At 42.6% G+C, this 16,629-nt stretch overlaps 1 protein-coding gene across 3 annotated transcripts; it reads right to left on the reverse strand.

Moving 5' to 3' along the window:
- Positions 1-219: 219 nt before the first annotated feature.
- On the reverse strand, positions 220-16,583 carry ganabb (glucosidase II alpha subunit b). Of its 3 annotated transcripts, none has more exons than XM_080008388.1 (25): positions 16,514-16,583; positions 15,747-15,848; positions 15,535-15,643; positions 15,231-15,358; positions 14,562-14,741; positions 14,322-14,387; positions 13,034-13,088; positions 12,854-12,935; positions 9,080-9,176; positions 8,660-8,840; positions 7,815-7,968; positions 6,211-6,446; positions 5,956-6,082; positions 5,641-5,720; positions 5,386-5,526; positions 5,178-5,274; positions 4,896-4,997; positions 3,922-4,165; positions 3,764-3,828; positions 3,361-3,437; positions 3,119-3,193; positions 2,817-2,930; positions 2,591-2,703; positions 2,323-2,423; positions 220-1,657 (listed from the first exon to the last, which is right to left on the reverse strand). In XM_080008388.1, exons 2-25 carry the CDS (start codon positions 15,845-15,847, stop codon positions 1,548-1,550), a joined length of 2,835 nt encoding a protein of 944 aa, XP_079864514.1. In that variant the 5' UTR covers position 15,848; positions 16,514-16,583; the 3' UTR covers positions 220-1,547. The 3 variants fall into 3 exon arrangements, with proteins under 3 accessions (XP_079864514.1, XP_079864515.1, XP_079864516.1); XM_080008389.1 differs by lacking the exon at positions 16,514-16,583 and adding an exon at positions 15,942-15,998; XM_080008390.1 differs by lacking the exon at positions 14,322-14,387.
- Positions 16,584-16,629: the final 46 nt, after the last annotated feature.

Raw genomic sequence — 16,629 nt, forward strand, 5'->3', positions numbered from 1 at the left:
TATTTCCTATTATAATTCTATTATTATTATTGCCTATTGTTTTGATGTGAGCTGCTGTAACACTGCAATTTAAATCCAGGGATGAATCAAGTACGTATTTGCTCTTAAATGTACTTATAAGTCACTCTGGATAAAAGCTAAATGATTTAATGTAATTAATATGGCATGTTAGAATTATACCAAAATAAAAATGTTATAAATCAGACAGTACACGTGAGGTGAAATTTAGCAGGAGCTGACATTTTATTAAACACTCAATTTAATTCAAACAAAGTTAACTTCTTACATTTGGTCAAGTTTGACTTGGTCGCAATTTGTAAAATACATTTGACAACTTGGATTTTAGGGGTTTTAGACTCTTCTTAACTTCAATTTCCAACAGTTCATCTCTAAACATTGTTTAACTTCACAGAAAGGGTTCCAAAATGTACATCTGAATTATAAAAAACACCTCTAGCAGATCATTCATTAGTCAAGACTGGTTCCAGAACATAGGGTTTAATATTTGCGTTTGCCAGGTTCATGTGGCATGTGCATCATTAATCAAATTTAAGATGTAGTGTAATAGATAAGCCTCCCACCGTGGATTGTCTAATATCTAGTACAGACAAAAAAGTATGAACTGCCTTGTATAAATCATCCTCAAGTGCATAAAAAAAAAGGTTGAGAAAAAAAAAATCAAGTAAACAGGACAAAACAAACAAATCACATCAAAACAAAAAAGTCAACAGGATGAAACTTCACATCATGGTCACAACTCCTGTTGGTAAACTAAATTGTTAAAAACGCTCACCAAAAAAAACCCACCCCTTTGAGTTCAGTAGTCGCTCTTATTCCAAAGTGTTGTAATGAGCAAAGACCAAATCACAAAAGAACTTGGAGGCAAACAAAAATGGGAATTAGTTGGGTCTTGAATTGTGGCCGATTATTTCTTTCAATATAATCATAGAAATATAATTTTAAAAAAAGGCAAATGAAAGTTTTGATTAGTGTGTCCACATGCGGCATTGGCAGCCCCGATGACAGCCTGAAAACGGAATTCTCGACAGACTGGATTGAATGGATCTTTAAAGTTTCTAAAGTAAAAAAGTGTGTCAACGTCTTTTGCCTACTGCTAAACAACCCATCCATATAATCTCCTTATTTCAACTGGTAATCTAAATTGACGTACATAAAATTAAAAATCATCTAACTGGAAAACCTGCAGCGAAGCGACCATTAGTTTGACAAGAGGGGCATGGAAACAGGTTACTAACAGATTTACATGGATATCTGTTGGTGTTTGTACAGTCAAGTGGATAATCATGTGTTGTTGAATGGAACACACTATCAGAGCGTGTGTGAGAATGTCAGTGGATGCAGAATTCAGTGAGTTTAGGTCCATAAGTCAGTCTCCAACCAGCCACGTCAACATCGAGACGACTTTTTGTCTAAGAGCCTGTATTCTTGGTGCTTATCGTCAAGTTCCTCTCCAGCCTCCTCCGGCCAATTCAGTCAGTCAAGTCAGTCCATATTCTACCTCTTCCTCCCTTTCCCCGTCTCTATGGTTACTGAAGCACCACGCTCCAGTCTGCCCCTGCATTCATGCCTGGCTTGCGGAGCGTCAACACTGACATGGAGGCGTCAAACTCAAACTCCACCTGACTCTCCTGGCCATCTGCAGGGCGGGGCGGGGCGGGGCGGGGAAAACAGAGAGAGATTCAGTCACTCTGAACGCATAGTCAGACACTGAAATAAAATAAACTGGAAAAAATGACTAAAATGTACACCTCTATCCCCAGCATATCAGTAGTGTGCTGACACAGCAAATATACATGTTATGTAAATAACTTTTTACTTTAAGATACTTGAGCAATAAGCAATTATTAGATTTATTTGATACAAAATGAAAATAAATTTGGACTACAGTATTGTGAAAACCATACTGGCATGATGTTATGTTGTTAAGGAGTTTAATCTGGTCTAATGTGAACATTTGATAAAGTTAGTCCTTTTCCAATGACAACCCATAAAAACCAAAGGGATCTTCTAATACAGACCCTGATCTTCTATGTTACTATCAAACAGGTATTCCTAAAAGGACAGGTTTGCCATTTTTCAACCAAGGCCTTATTGAAATACTGGTTCCCATCATTTATAACCATTCATGGCCCAACCTCGCTGAATTCTTTACTGTCGAGAAACTTGATGCTCTGCTGCAGATTCTCACTGTGCTTAAATGCAGTTCAACAGGGACAAAGTTTTAAGACTATGTCAGTCTTTGTTATATTTACAAACAAAGTTTTGAATAAACTATAAATGAACACATGAAAAATTACCCACCAGCAGTTTTGAGGATGACCTTGCTGGGCTTACTGGCTCCCAGTATGACGATGCGCTCAATCCAGGACTGGGTAGAAAACTGGGAATCTGGAGCTAGGTTCCTGTGCAAGAGAAAGAGCAACACAAGGTCATATTTTTATAATAGAGATTTAAAAAATAATAATTCCTGAGATGTGATTTAGTCAAAAAAAAAAAAAAAAAAAGAATGTTTTTAGAGAGATTGAGAATGTGAAACTAATAAATAAAAAGAGGGAGAGCGGCCTCCCACCTGGAAGAGAGGACGTTGGTGCTGAAGGACAGCCTCCTGTGGATGAACTCCTTCTTCTTGTCGAAGTCAAAGGTGTGGCCATCGTCTATATAGAGCTCCCCCTCGGCCGCCCGCTGCCACAGACACATTGTCACATCATTAACCTTCAAATGAAACGCGACCTAGTGCCATAAGTGTCAAAATGCAGTCCATTATTAGTGAGTAAAATGTTTGACAAGTATTTCACCTGTGGACTGAGGGCCACGTATAAGGTGTAGGGGTCCTGCTCCATACAAGCGGAGGACCGACGGACTCTGAGCTTCCTGGGAATGATTGAGCCGCCGCGCTGGAACACCGGGATCTGACAACATCACAACGAGACCCCATATTTAAGCAGACAGAAAAATAAATACAGTATAATGTCAAAGTATGTGTGATGGTAACGGTTCCTTTTAATGATAGAAAATAAGTTGGCTTTCTCTTTCAGACTCAAAAAAAACAAAAAACAAAACATTGTGAACTACGGAGAATGTGTATTTGTGTGCTTACAGAGCTCATAGTGACAGGAATATAAAGGTTCTGGGCCCCGTTGTGTTTCTGGAAGGTGTGGACGTCAAACCAGACCTGGAAAGACAAGAAAGACCATCTGAAGCGGGACCACTAGGACCAAGACTGTGTTAACGACAAGGACCACGCCACTTATCATTTGAAATAACACATCGGGTTGGATCCGACTTGTGGAAATGGAAGTTAACTGACAAAGCAGCCGGTGGGAAGGGTCGACGGCTCACCTCGCCTTTACCGGGAAGATAAGCAGTGACGCCCCTGGCTCCCTCCTCCGTCACTGGGTGCACCAGCAGGTCTCTCCCTGGAGCAAAGCACAATTACATCAGGTCAGACAAGTCGCACTGCTGCAATAATGTTACACCCACAAGAACACTTTCAGTATTAGCGAATATACTGTACTAAAATGGATCAATTATTTTAGTTTGGGGATATTTGACCATGATTAACAAAAAATTTTGCCACTGAGCATCCAACATGCTTTGACCCAAGATGCTTCTATGCTTATATCTGACAATCATTGGATGCATGTTTTTTGATTTACTAAAAGTTTTGGGAAGCCCCACATAAAAAAGGGTTTTTCCTCAAAGAAACAAAAAAGTTAAAGTCTTCACAGCATTTGCAGCTCACCTATCAGGAACTGGTCGTCCATGGCAAAAGTAGCAGCGTCCTGGGGATACTCCACCCACAATGGTCTGCGACAAAAAAGGAAATACAGACGTGTGAGACGAGACATAGAGATAAAATACGCTCTCCGCCGCTTAAAATGACAGTGTACTCTGACCCACCTCATAACAGGGTCCCCGGTGTGGTGCGCGTGGTAGAAAAGCTGGTACCAGTAGGGCAGCAGGGCGTAGCGCTGGCGCACCACTTCACGGATCAGCGCAGTGTTCTCCGGGCCGAAGAGCCAGGGCTCGCGGCGGGGGGTGTCCAAGTGGGCGTGGGCCCTGAAGAAGGGCTGGTAGGCCCCCGTCTGGTACCAGCGCACCAGCAGCTCGCTGCTTGGACTCTTGAAGAAGCCCCCCACATCAGCTGAGAGGAGAACACAGGGTAGACGCTAGTTCAGCTCAGGGTGTCGACACTGAGGTTTACATCTGATAGACTAGAGTATCATTCAGGAGCCAGGTTTATGAAAGTCAGGGCACAATCATCGAAATATAGTTGATGATTGTCACAAATTAATAACACCATCATAATATCCGCTTATGAGTGTAATATGTGTACCTTTGCGGAAAAGACATCTACTTGCATTGGAACATAGAAAGTTATTTTGTTTCCCCACAACTGATAAAGGCAGTATTTTAATGATTCGACCAATTTTGCAAAACAATTGTAATTAGCTCAAATAATTTGCAATCAGTCAATTATGTAATTGTAATGTAAAACCTGTGAGAGCTCTAATGTTAACTTAAAAAGTATAACAAGGATATCCCATGATGCATTAAAGCACAGACAAAAGTGGAGCATTTTCCCAGACTAAAATAGTCTTTTGAATTATTTTATTTACAGAGATGCTCATTTCCATGAAAGTCATAAAATTGACATTCTACAATGGTCTCTTCAATCCCGAAGCTAAAGAGCCGGATCAGAATGTCCTTGAAAATGTAAATGCTAATCATTCAAATTAGTTCAATCCCACCCCCCCCCCCGTTGGGATTTCTGAGAACGCTCTGATGAAAAGGCACTCCTGCATCGTTTCCATTTTGCAATCTGGATGATTTATTTTTTTTGTTCCTTCACAAGTGGTCTAGATAACACCTACCTCCACAAAGAGAGATCCCCACCAAGCCAAGGCTCAAACACATGGGAATGGAGATTTTCAGGTGATCCCACTCAGCTGCATTGTCGCCAGTCCACACAGCACCTGGATGCGCAGACATAAACGCAGACATATCAAATATGACAACACTTGTAACTCAAACATTATGTTATATTCAAGACTGTAACCTTTTACTTAATCAAAGTATGCCGATGCCAGCATGCAATGTATTAGCAGTGCATGAAAGTCAACACTGGAGAGGGACGGGCTGTCACGCCGACTCACCATAACGCTGCGACCCAGCAAAGAAGGCTCTGGTCAAAACAAAAGGCCGCTCGACCCCACCAGACCTCTGTATGAGCCCCTCTGCTGTGGCCATTTGCTACAGACACACGCAGGATAGTTGGGAGAGGAGAAAAGATATTGACTAAAAGATGTTGCATCAAAAAAAAAAAATAATAATAATAATAATAATAAGTGTCATAATACTTACCACATAGAATCCATAGAGGTTGTGCACATCACGGTGCTCCCAGGCGCCGTGCATGGCATCCTTGTGCATTGTGACCTCCGGCCCATTGAAGACCGACGGCTCGTTCATGTCATTCCATGTGTACAGGTTCTCCATGGAGCCCTAGGTGGAGGGGGGGGTGGCAGGGAGGTTAATGACATGCTTCCGTTTGATCCAGTTGAGTGAAATACAGTATGTGCATCTTTTTCAGGGGTGGGGTGAGCCAAAATAACTCACCTCATATTGATCATAGGCAAACATACTGGCCCACCAGGCTCTCATCTCTGGGTTAAGGAAGTCTGGGTAGCCGGCATTACCTGCAGGGAGTCACAGATGAGAAACGGCATGCGTTATAAAAATAATTTTAATTTAATAAGAAATAAATAAATAATAAAGGCTGAATGACTACAGGTTTCTCTTCAGTATTAGGCCATTCTACCAATCAGACAGTAAAACAACACCATAGTTTAGCCAATATAAAAGGTAGACTTTTTAAAAAGAGCAATAATCACTCCTATTTTTTTTTCTTTTTCTGTGGACATCGTCTCTTACCGGGCCAGCACCAGCCCTCGTAGTCTCCGCTGTCTTTGTTCTTGATGTAGAAGCCCTTCGAGCGGATCTCGTTGTGAATCTTGTAGTTGCTGTCCACTTTAATGTGGGGGTCTACAATGGCCACCATCTAGGGACAGATCAAAAATAAACACATAGATCCATATTAAAAAGGGCAAACATTCAGGTGACAAAGAAAGTAAACAGCGACATCACGGAAAATCAAGCCAAAGCAGATAAGAAACTGGTGCTCCGTACCTTGCGCTTCTTGTCCATGAGGCTCTGCAGCATGTCCTTAGGCGTGGCGAACTTGTGCGGATCCCATGTAAAGTAGCGCTTGCCATCCGTGTGCTCAATGTCCAGCCAGATGAAGTCATAAGGGATGTCGTGCTGGTCGAAACCGGCGTCCACCGCCTGCACGTCCTCCTGGTCGTTGTAGTTCCAGCGACATTGGTGGTAGGCGAGGCCGGCAAGAGGAGGGAAGGCCTGGGTGCCTGGGAGGAGGAGAGGATCAGGTCAGACATGATTATGGGCAGGCCGGTTATTTCATAATTGGGCGACTCACGGTCACTGAAAAACGCAAAAAAAAAAAAAGCAAAAAAAAAAAAAAGGCATAATCACCAGTTGTTAATGTTTTTCTAAAATGTATGAAATAATCTACCTTTCCTATGAATATACACAAATAATTTTCAGTATGGTGAAACACCACATGATCCCTCTAAGAGAAATTTTAATAATCAAATATTATTTGGAGGGGTTGGCCAACATTGCAAAGCAAACATTGTTTTTAATCTCCCTTTTGCAGTAGACTTGTAGCAGTAGTAACAAGGCTTCTAATAATAACAAATATAGCTGCTAGCAGCAATACACTGGGTCCAGGTTAGTCGTGTTAGATAGGAATTAGTTTTCAGAGTTCCCATGGAACGCAGCATCAGTTTGTGCTGTTGCTGGTCTTCAATTTTCAGTTTCCCTTGAAATAGGCTGACACGTAGAATTACTAATACAAACAGATACACTTGTTGCGTGTAATTGCTTTATCCTAAAAGTTGCTGGAGAGTGGTTGGTAGCTGTCTACTATCTGCAGTCTACAGAGTCCTGCCTCACGGTGTCTCTGTGGAAGTTCCCAACAACAAGGTTCCATTCAAACGACGAAACACCGCATGCCCCTCAGACATTTAATCAACTTTTTTAAGTTTTGGGAGTAAAATAAAATGGACACCATTCAGACTATGAATTTGAAAGGAATTTCCTTAATCAATAGTTGTTAAACTCAACAATCATAAATAAATTGATAAAAGCAAGCAAATGACGTCACCAGCGGACCTACGCACATCTGAGATTTTACGACTTGGCATGAGGAGACACACACACACACACACACACACCCCCCCCCCCAAGGAGAATATAATAAAAATTCCCAGAAATAACAATGTGAGCCTAAATATAGGTGCAAAGCAGCAATACACGGGGTCCAGTTAGTCATGTTAGGTACGTATTACAGGTATCGGAGGTTCTGTTGCACTGAGGAAAACCTGTTGTGTCCACATAGAGGAGAGCTGGAGGGACGCAGTATTTATTTATTTATTTATTTTTTTAATAAAGACTAGACAATAATTCAGATCGATTCGATTTTTGTGTGATGATCGAACGGCAGCAAAAATTTCATGACCGGCCCAGCCCTAGACATGATGCTTTTAATCCAACAGCAGCATGTCTGTGGGTACCGCCAAGGTCAATTAAATACATTAATCTAACTACTGGAAACTGAATTTAAAAGCTTATTTGCAGTGAACGAATATGTGCAGGCAACACTTATTGGTCGTTGGCAGAAGCACAAATGGTCTAAACTCCGCTCATCTAACCTGTGAGGGAGGCATACTGGGAGAAGACGTCGCGTGGCGTTGGTCCGAGCATGATGAAGACATCGATGATCCCGCTCTCAGAGATCCAGCGCACGTCCGTCTGCGGTGTCTCGTTCGAACCCTGCACATAGTCCAGCATTTTTCCGAACACCGTCTGGACGCCAAAGAAACAAGACAAGTAATGCCTGGCCAATGCTACAAGATTTTTCAAATCTGAACAGATGTTGAAAATGTGAGAGACCCCACAAATAACGACGACATGTCATGATCAATTTAACAGTTATGTTCCTATAGTGTGTGGCGAGAAACGATTTGACCAAAAGAATACCACACGCAAACAGATTCAGTTCACAACCAGAGTCCTAATCTCGTGAAGCCACACAAGATTTGACACAGACGTGTGGGTACGCGAGATTTCCAGAGACCCGAGTCTCAAAACCGAAAATTTTGCACGATCAAATGTTTCTGAAGAGTAAACAAACATTGTGTATGACGCGATAAAACTAGCGATTTTTTTTTTGTTTTCCGTTTTCCCCACCCGGGACAAAATTGGCTTAATTATCTTGTAGTGTGGGCCAGGCATAAGTCAGACTTGTCTGTCGCAGTTTAAAAAAAAAAATTAAAAAAATAAAACAGTTTTCTCATACTGAGGCACTGCAGTAAAAAACTTGATGAATGAATGTTTAAATAATAAAGAAAACAATTTGAAGGCAGAAATGTAATACCCTAAAGAAGTTAGGTTATGAGCATGGGCGGCTCCTGCAGGACGGGGGGGCCTTGACATTTCGCTAGAGCTCAGTTTGAGTCGGGGTACACATGCATGCTTTGCTGTTTCTCGCTGCTACCTTTCCAGCAGTGTTGGAGCTGATGTCCACCCACGTCTCAGCGGCGTTGAGCCAAAAGATGCCTGTGGTGCGCTGGGCATTGTGGGCCAGCATGACGGGGACGGCACCATACAGGGCCATGGGGTTGTACAGCTCGTACTGGAAGACGTCCAGGTTGTACAGCCGATATGGATCCCCTCCCCTGGATTCCGTACAACACAGTGTCACTTTATAAATAATCCTTACAACAGTGAAAGAGTGTAATGTGTACTGTAGGATACAACGGATTGGAACATTTCGCAGTTCAGCCCAAAATCTGTCGCCCTCCTTGTGTGTAAAACTTTGTATAGTTGACCAGACTTGCTCATGTTAATACATAGAGACCACACATATCCGGTATCCATTTCAATCTTCTTAGGCAGAGGCATTGTGGGCACTCACTCTGTTGTTTTGAGTTTGAGGGCATCTGCGTGTTCTGGGATGCCGTAGACGTGCTCGACACCCGGCAGGGAAAAGTCTAAACTGATGGACGAGGGGCCTGTGGAGGGATCAAAAGAGCACAGGTATAAGTCGTAGTCAAGTCCTTCACTCACTGATATGGATGGTAGGCCAGACTACAGAGGGACAGTCTACTTGGTCATTGAGCTACTGTTAAAGCAGAAATTCAAGGAAATGACAATTACAGTATACGACTCTCCCAAGAGACTATTTTACACCTACCTATGATGGCTAAGCAGTAACAAAAAGCACAGGTTCACCGGGAATTAATGAATTGGTAAACATCCAAATTTAAAAGCAGGCTTGCTGCTAATTTGCAGCACGCTGTTCTGTCCTCCACATGTGATTTACTAGTTACATCACGCACGTGACTACCTGAACTCTCTTCCTCTCCATGCCCACAACAATGACTGTCGCACCCTACGCTCACACCGGCTCAACCTTAGTAAATGACCACAATGCTGTTGAACTTCTTCCTGTTACCAATAGACACTAATAGCCTAACTGGACAACTCGCTCTCCCCGCGAAAAAGCAAGTGATTTGAGCAGTGGAATAAATTCTGCAAATCTCCGTCTGTTAAGATTCTGTGGAAGTACATCGTTGGAACGGGCTGCAATTACCGGACTCCCCACCATTCAAATTTGCCTAATAAACACCCGGTCTCTATCAAACAAAACCCTCATTTTAAATGATAACTTTACATTTCATCAGTTGGACTTTATTTGTAACGGAGACCTGGCTTAAAGTTGGTGATATCACCTCACTTGGTGATCTCAGTCCTCCTCACGCCAGCTTCTTAAAATCCCCAAGAACTGCTGGTTGTGGAGGTGTCTCAGCCAACGTTTTTGAAAAGTGTTTTAGATGCAGATTTTTACCTGTCGATGTCTTCTCTACTTCTGAGGTGCAACTTTTAAAGACTTATGTCACCGCCCCTGTCATATGTGCATTGGTGTATAGACCACCTTAAACTAACTAATTTCAGTCAAGAGTTTTCTGATCCATCATTTATGGCCTCTCACTCTGATAAACTGTTGACTAAAAGGGACTTTAACATTCATATCTGTTGCCCATTTAAACCTATGGTCAACAAGTATTTATGCCTTGCGGATTATTTTAATCTCATTCAAATCAGTCAGATCCAACACATCAGAAAGGGTTACACGGGTTTACACACTAGATTTTGTGTTATCTGGTTTCTCTGTTTCCAAGCTTGAAATTGTTGGTAGATATCCACATCATCTTGTCCCCTTAGCTCCCCCACTCCCTGATCCGATCTATAAACTCAGCCACACATTTCTCCAACACGTTCATGCTCACTCACCTCGTTTTTCAGTGCCCTTCTCGCCTGCTCTGACAATCTGGACTGTGTAGCTTTTAAATTTGTCCTTTAACACTAAAAATACCCAAGGCTAACACTGTGGGTACCCCCTGACTGAATGACTCCACCCGTGCTCTTAGACGAGCTTGCAGGAGGGCTGTGCTCAAATGGAATAAAGATAAACACCAAGGTCTCATACGCCATTTTAAAATATAATTTAAAGCGTCACCAGAGCTCTGTTAAGACAGCTAGGGTACCATATTATGCAGAACTAAATAGTAAAACTGCCCGCAAACTTAAAATACTGTTAAACACAATTAACCATCTTAAATCCTACTGCTACCCCCGCTTCCACAACTGAGACCTGTGAGATGTTGGGATATCTTCATCGAAACTTGGCAACATAAGATCTCGCATCTCACCCCCAGACTCTGATCCCTCAGAGCCACATCATCCAGTCGGCCGCCTCCAGCAGTTTCAACCAATGGGGTCCTCTCAGCCATCTTGAGGGGTCTCACATATGAACACCACCTAATGTCCCTTAGACATTACACCTTAACGCCTTCTAAAGGAAGTTTTTGTCACAATCTGCCCCCTATTTTGGCTATAATAATGTTAAACAAATGGGAGTTGTCCCTTCAAGTTTTAAAAACGCAATCGTACAACCCCTACCTAGCCTAGACCTCAATGACTATAAAAATTACAGGCCCATCTCCAAGCGACCTTTTAATCTCAAGATTTTGTTAAAAGTTGTCTTCTCCGAGGCGTCCTCCTACTTTAGCACTTTAAACATCTTTGGTTTTAGAACACTGCACAGTACAGAATCTGCTCTGTTGAAGGTACATAACAGCATCCATCTCTCTGTAGATTCTGGTTCTTGTGCCAGACCTGCCCGATCACAGCGTTTGATATGATCAACCATGACATTCTGTTAACATGCCTGGAGGGCAAATTTGGTCTGTAGGGCCCAGTGTTAAAATGGTTTACCTTTTATCTGAGAGCAGCACCTGTGGCATCCCCGAGGCTCAATTTTTGGGCCTTTTTTATTCTCATTATACATGCTTCCCTTTGGTTCTATCTTTGAGAAATCAAATATTCTGTATGACACAGTGAATGATAGAGTTTTACCTACCAGTTCCACCTGACAGCGCTTACTCACTGAAAAACCCTCTAACTGTCTTGGCGACATCAAATTCTGGACGGTGAGTAACTTCCTTCAACTAAATTAAACAAACCAAAGAAATTACTTTTGGCCCTCCTAGCTCTGTCACTAGCCTAAGTAATGCGCTTGGTCCCCTGTCTGCAAATTGACGTTAAAAACCTTGGCATCTTCTTTGAATTTTAACCATCCAGACAGTAGTATTGTGATGGGCAGCTTTTATCAGCTTAGAACCATAGCCAAATGATCTCATAAAGACCTGTAAACAGTCATCCATGCTTTTATCATCTCTAAGCTGGCCCATTCCACTACAAATGGTTCAAAATGCAGCTGCAAGACTTTTAACTGGAACAAAGAAAATACAACACATCACTCCTGCTCTGGCACACTTGCATTGGTTGCCAGTGAAATACAGAATTGATTTAAAAAATTGTACTATTTGTTTTTAAAGCCCCAAATATATAAGCGCCACAATACATGACTGATCTGCTAAGTCCATATTCTGCCACCAGTTCACTCATATCATCCTCACAACAACTGCTTTCAGTGCCGCACTCACACCACAAAACTAACAGTGACCAGGCTTTTTCCGCTGCTGACCCCAGGCTCTGGAACACTTCTCCTGTCCCACTACTGACAATTTTAAATCAAATTTAAAGAGCCACCTTCCCGCCTTGCTTTTAGTTCAGTCCGAGTCATTTTATGTATTTTACATTTTAGTCTTGCCTTTTATGGATTATTCCTTTTCCTCATCTATTTGACCTCAGTTATGTTTGTTTCTGTGCTTTTATTTTTCTTACGCGTTTTCTTATTCCTACTTTTAACTCACTCCTCATTCCTTTTATTTATGTATTCTTGTATTGTTACAACAGTGGTTGACCTAAAGTGCTTTCCAGGCCATCTGCCTCGACTGGAAAGCACTTTAGGTCAACTACTGTTGTTTTTATCTGTTGAAATTAGATGTGTTTCCATCACTTAGGTTATCACAATTTAACGGTCTTGCTGAATTTATATGTGTACATGTACATTATGTACATTAAATAAACGTTAATCGCAATTATTTGTATGAAAATATATCACAAAATGTCATGGTCGTGACAGCCCTCTCGCTCATGTTCTGATAAATAGCACTTATATCGTTCCATGGAGATTAAAAAAAAAAAAAAAATGGAGGAATATCCATTTCAGTATGTATAACTCACAAGCATTGAGGAGAAACTAGGTGCTAAAAGGTTTTACCATTGGGTTTGCCATCCGAGTGTGACTTGAACGTTTCCTCCCACATTCCCTCTTCTACCTTCTCCTCTTCCTCCTTTGCTGGCTGGAAAGTCAAGTATGAGATGAGACAAAACAGTATGGTTCAGAAAGTGCATTGTGAAAAGCAGTGTGGGGTTGGGTTCTCTGTCTCTGTGTCATCACCTCCTCAGCCTGATCTGCTGGTTGAGCCTCCTTCTCAGCGTCTGGGTCTGCTTGACTGTTGGGATGCAGGGAGTGTGAATGGAACAGAGGTGAAAAGGGGGAAAAAAAAAAAAGTCATAAAGAGAGAAATATACACAAAGAACGAGTAAAGCAACAAGAGCAAATAAAAATCCCCTTAAAAAAAAGGAAAGAGGGAATAGAATACTAGGAGATCCGTGATTAGATGAATGTCTCTCTGCCCTGAGTGGGAGCAGCTGGTATGCGACTGGGTGCCAGGGGATTTCACCATTAATGACAAAGAGGACGAAGCAACTCCCTACTTGTGGCTATTTATTGCATGGCACCAAAGGACAGGACCTCTAGTGATCAGCTACAATATCTAACACCCACCAAGCTCCATAAAGAACATACCCAATGACATCCACCATATTCTGGCAGGCACACGTGGAAACGAAAATGTTCTTTGTGGACTATATCCATTGCAAAAAAAGCTCATACTGGCAAAAGAGGATCTAGAAATAATTGATGTGAAGGAGGAAACCCACCCCCAAAGTTATTTAATAAAAATAATAAAACAATCATCATAACCACAAAGAGAGAAGTTGCAAGAGGATTTTTAGCGAGCCGGGCTGTGTTGTCTGAAAGCAGGACACAGGGAATCTGGTGGGGCATAGCCATGCGCTGGCTCACTGCTTTTAACACTCCCTGGAAGCTAAACCTGGTCTGGATCGATACGTCTTTATCAGCCAGCAAAGAAAGCCCTCCCAATGAACACAACAAGCAGGAAAACATAGATTTGGGTTAGCCTGTCCTGACATGAAGCTTTGCAACTCATGCACTTACAATGTTATATCAGTTCACCTTAGACAGACAGCTACAGAGAGGTTCTAGTTGTGTGTTTAACACACGGGTGTGATGAGATAATGACGTTAAAGTAAAAATCATTTCTGGGCCCACAGCAGACCAGATGAAGGATTTGTAAGGATGATTTATCACTCTTTTTTTTTATCATTGCAAATTATCAAAGATTTTGATTACAAACTGGATTATAACGCTTGATCACACACACACACACACACACACACACACACACACACACACACACACACACACACACACACACACACACACACACACACACACACACACACACACACACACACACACACACACACACACACACACACACACACACACACACACACCTAGTCTGGATGTTTTGCACAACTATTGGCAGCATTAGCATATGATACAGTATACACACTTACAAAGCTTTAAGGGTCTTTACCTAGAGAATAACCACTTGATATTATCCCACACGCTAGCCACTGTGCTAGTTACTTTATAGGAGAAACTGGGATGATAAGGAGAAGAGGACAGAACAGCGAGTCAGAGACATTACTGAGAAATGAATAAAACAAACCATTTAATGGGCAACAAAAACAGAACCATCCACTGAGTGAGGATGTGCATTAAAAGCAAGGGCAGCTCAAGACTGGTGTGTGTGTGTGTTTCAGGGGTCTCTCACGTGTCCTTGCGCATCCTCAGGTGTTCGAAGGCCAGCAGGCCACGGGAGTTGAGGGACATAAGGACCTGGTGTCCCTCCATGATGTCAAGGCGGAAAGGCCTGGCACTGACGATGACGCGCTGGGACTCCACCCCCAGGGAGAGCACCACCCCGTTCTCATCCTGAGATAGAAGGGACAAGCTGGGGCGGGGAATTAATAAATTAGAAGATTAATTAAATTGTATTACTCTAATATATATATATATATATATATATATATATATATATATATATATATATATATTATTATTATTTTTTTTTTAATAAATGGTGCATCATGTGAATGACAGACGTGCCTGTCTTTCTTTATTCCATATTATACAATGAATAGCTTTCAGACTGTCTGAACCCAAACAGACATTTTGTGGTGAATATTTACCATCATCTTGTACGTTGTTATTTTCGTTTGACTATGTAAATGACTTGCAGATTTGTCAATTATGAAGTATTTATCAGTTGCCAGAGCAAGTAATATTTTCTATTCCCACTGAGGGAGGAGCACAACTTAAGAAGGTAAAGCCTGAGTGCTCCAACTGCTCAATATCTTATATTACTGCGGTCGCATCAACTGAACAACTTTTTGGCACATCAGACTGTCAGTTTATATTTTGGCTAATCCCAGATGCTTACGGCTCAGTGGGTGGCTCCTGGATGAGCACGTCTGGGACCTCGTAGCGAGGCTTCAGCGGCTTCAGCTCGTTAATTTTCACCCTCGTCATGTTGCCCTGGAGACGATAGAGCTCCAGCAGCAGATGCACCTGGCATAGAGGAAGTGAAAGGGGTCATGGCGGAAGAATGCAGAGGCAATCCAGAGGCCATTTAAATAAATCGTGGCACAGTTACTGGTGAAACACATGCTTCTTTTAAGGCCTCTAGCACCATGTGCATGCAGAATCCCCTCTACCAATGGTAAAATCGTTTGCATGGGGTTTACCTTGTTGTTGTCGTTGATGAGCTGCAGGGTGAGTTTGATGTTGGTCAGCTCCATGGTCTCCAACAGAGCTCGGTAGGGAGACTGGCCAGGCTGCAGCGCTCTCTGACGCCTGAGAGGACACACATTATTTTAGAATGAGAAAGACGTATGGTATCGCCGGAAACAGATTTGGCTTTGTTCCTTTCTTCATTCCCCTCAGTGTGCGCACTCACTTGCAGAAGGCACTCTGGTCGCAGGTCTTGAAGTTCCCCCGGTCCACCGCCCAGGTCCCAGCGAGGCAGGCGGCCAGCCACAGCATCAAAACAGGTGCCATCCTGAAGGAAGGAAAAGTAAGAGGTAGTATTAGAAAATGCAGTTTTTGCACTATTGAGAAAAATAAATAAAAAAAACACTTGTCAAGACGATACCCAGAAAAATCCCTATCACAGCAACTGGGAAGTCAGCTACACAAGAGTGGACTTTGGTCTGTGCTTTCATGTGTAGAGAGGCAGCAGCACATGTCACAACCAGCTTCGCCATTTCCCCTTTCCAAATACTGCTACCGCAGGGGTGAAAGGTTCGACTCTTTTTTTGCGATTCGGTTTGGACGGGCCACTTCTGTTGGTTTAATCTTCCGACTCGGTTAGTGTAATGAACGGACTTCCGGTGAACGCTGAACGAGTCAAAAGAGTCGGTTGAGCTCCGAGCTGTGGGTGTAATTCCCACCAGAATCGTACCCCGGTTGTGTGTAACTCAATGTCCCTCTATTTGGTGAGAAACCCTCCGTTGTCTTCCACCAGAGGCTCACACGACACAAGCAACGTCGAACGGATTGAATTAAGTAAGCGCCGCTCGTTAGTCGGCCAAACTGCAGCCGGTATTGTGCAAACGCAGCGGTAAACACGCATTATATATACGCTACGGTACAAATATATTTCCTAAATGGGTTGCTCGATGCGTGCCGGTCAAGAAGCAAAAACGCAAAGCCGACATTACTCACCCAGAACACTTGGGGTTATCTCAACCCAGCGAATCAGTGCGGGGCTGTCAGGGCTGATTCAATCGCAGCGTCTCCGCTTTTCCGCTGTGGCTGCGAGTCATAGGTGGAGCCGCGGC

The sequence above is a fragment of the Zeus faber genome, assembly GCF_960531495.2.
Source record: "Zeus faber genome assembly, chromosome: 10".
NCBI lineage: Eukaryota > Metazoa > Chordata > Actinopteri > Zeiformes > Zeidae > Zeus > Zeus faber.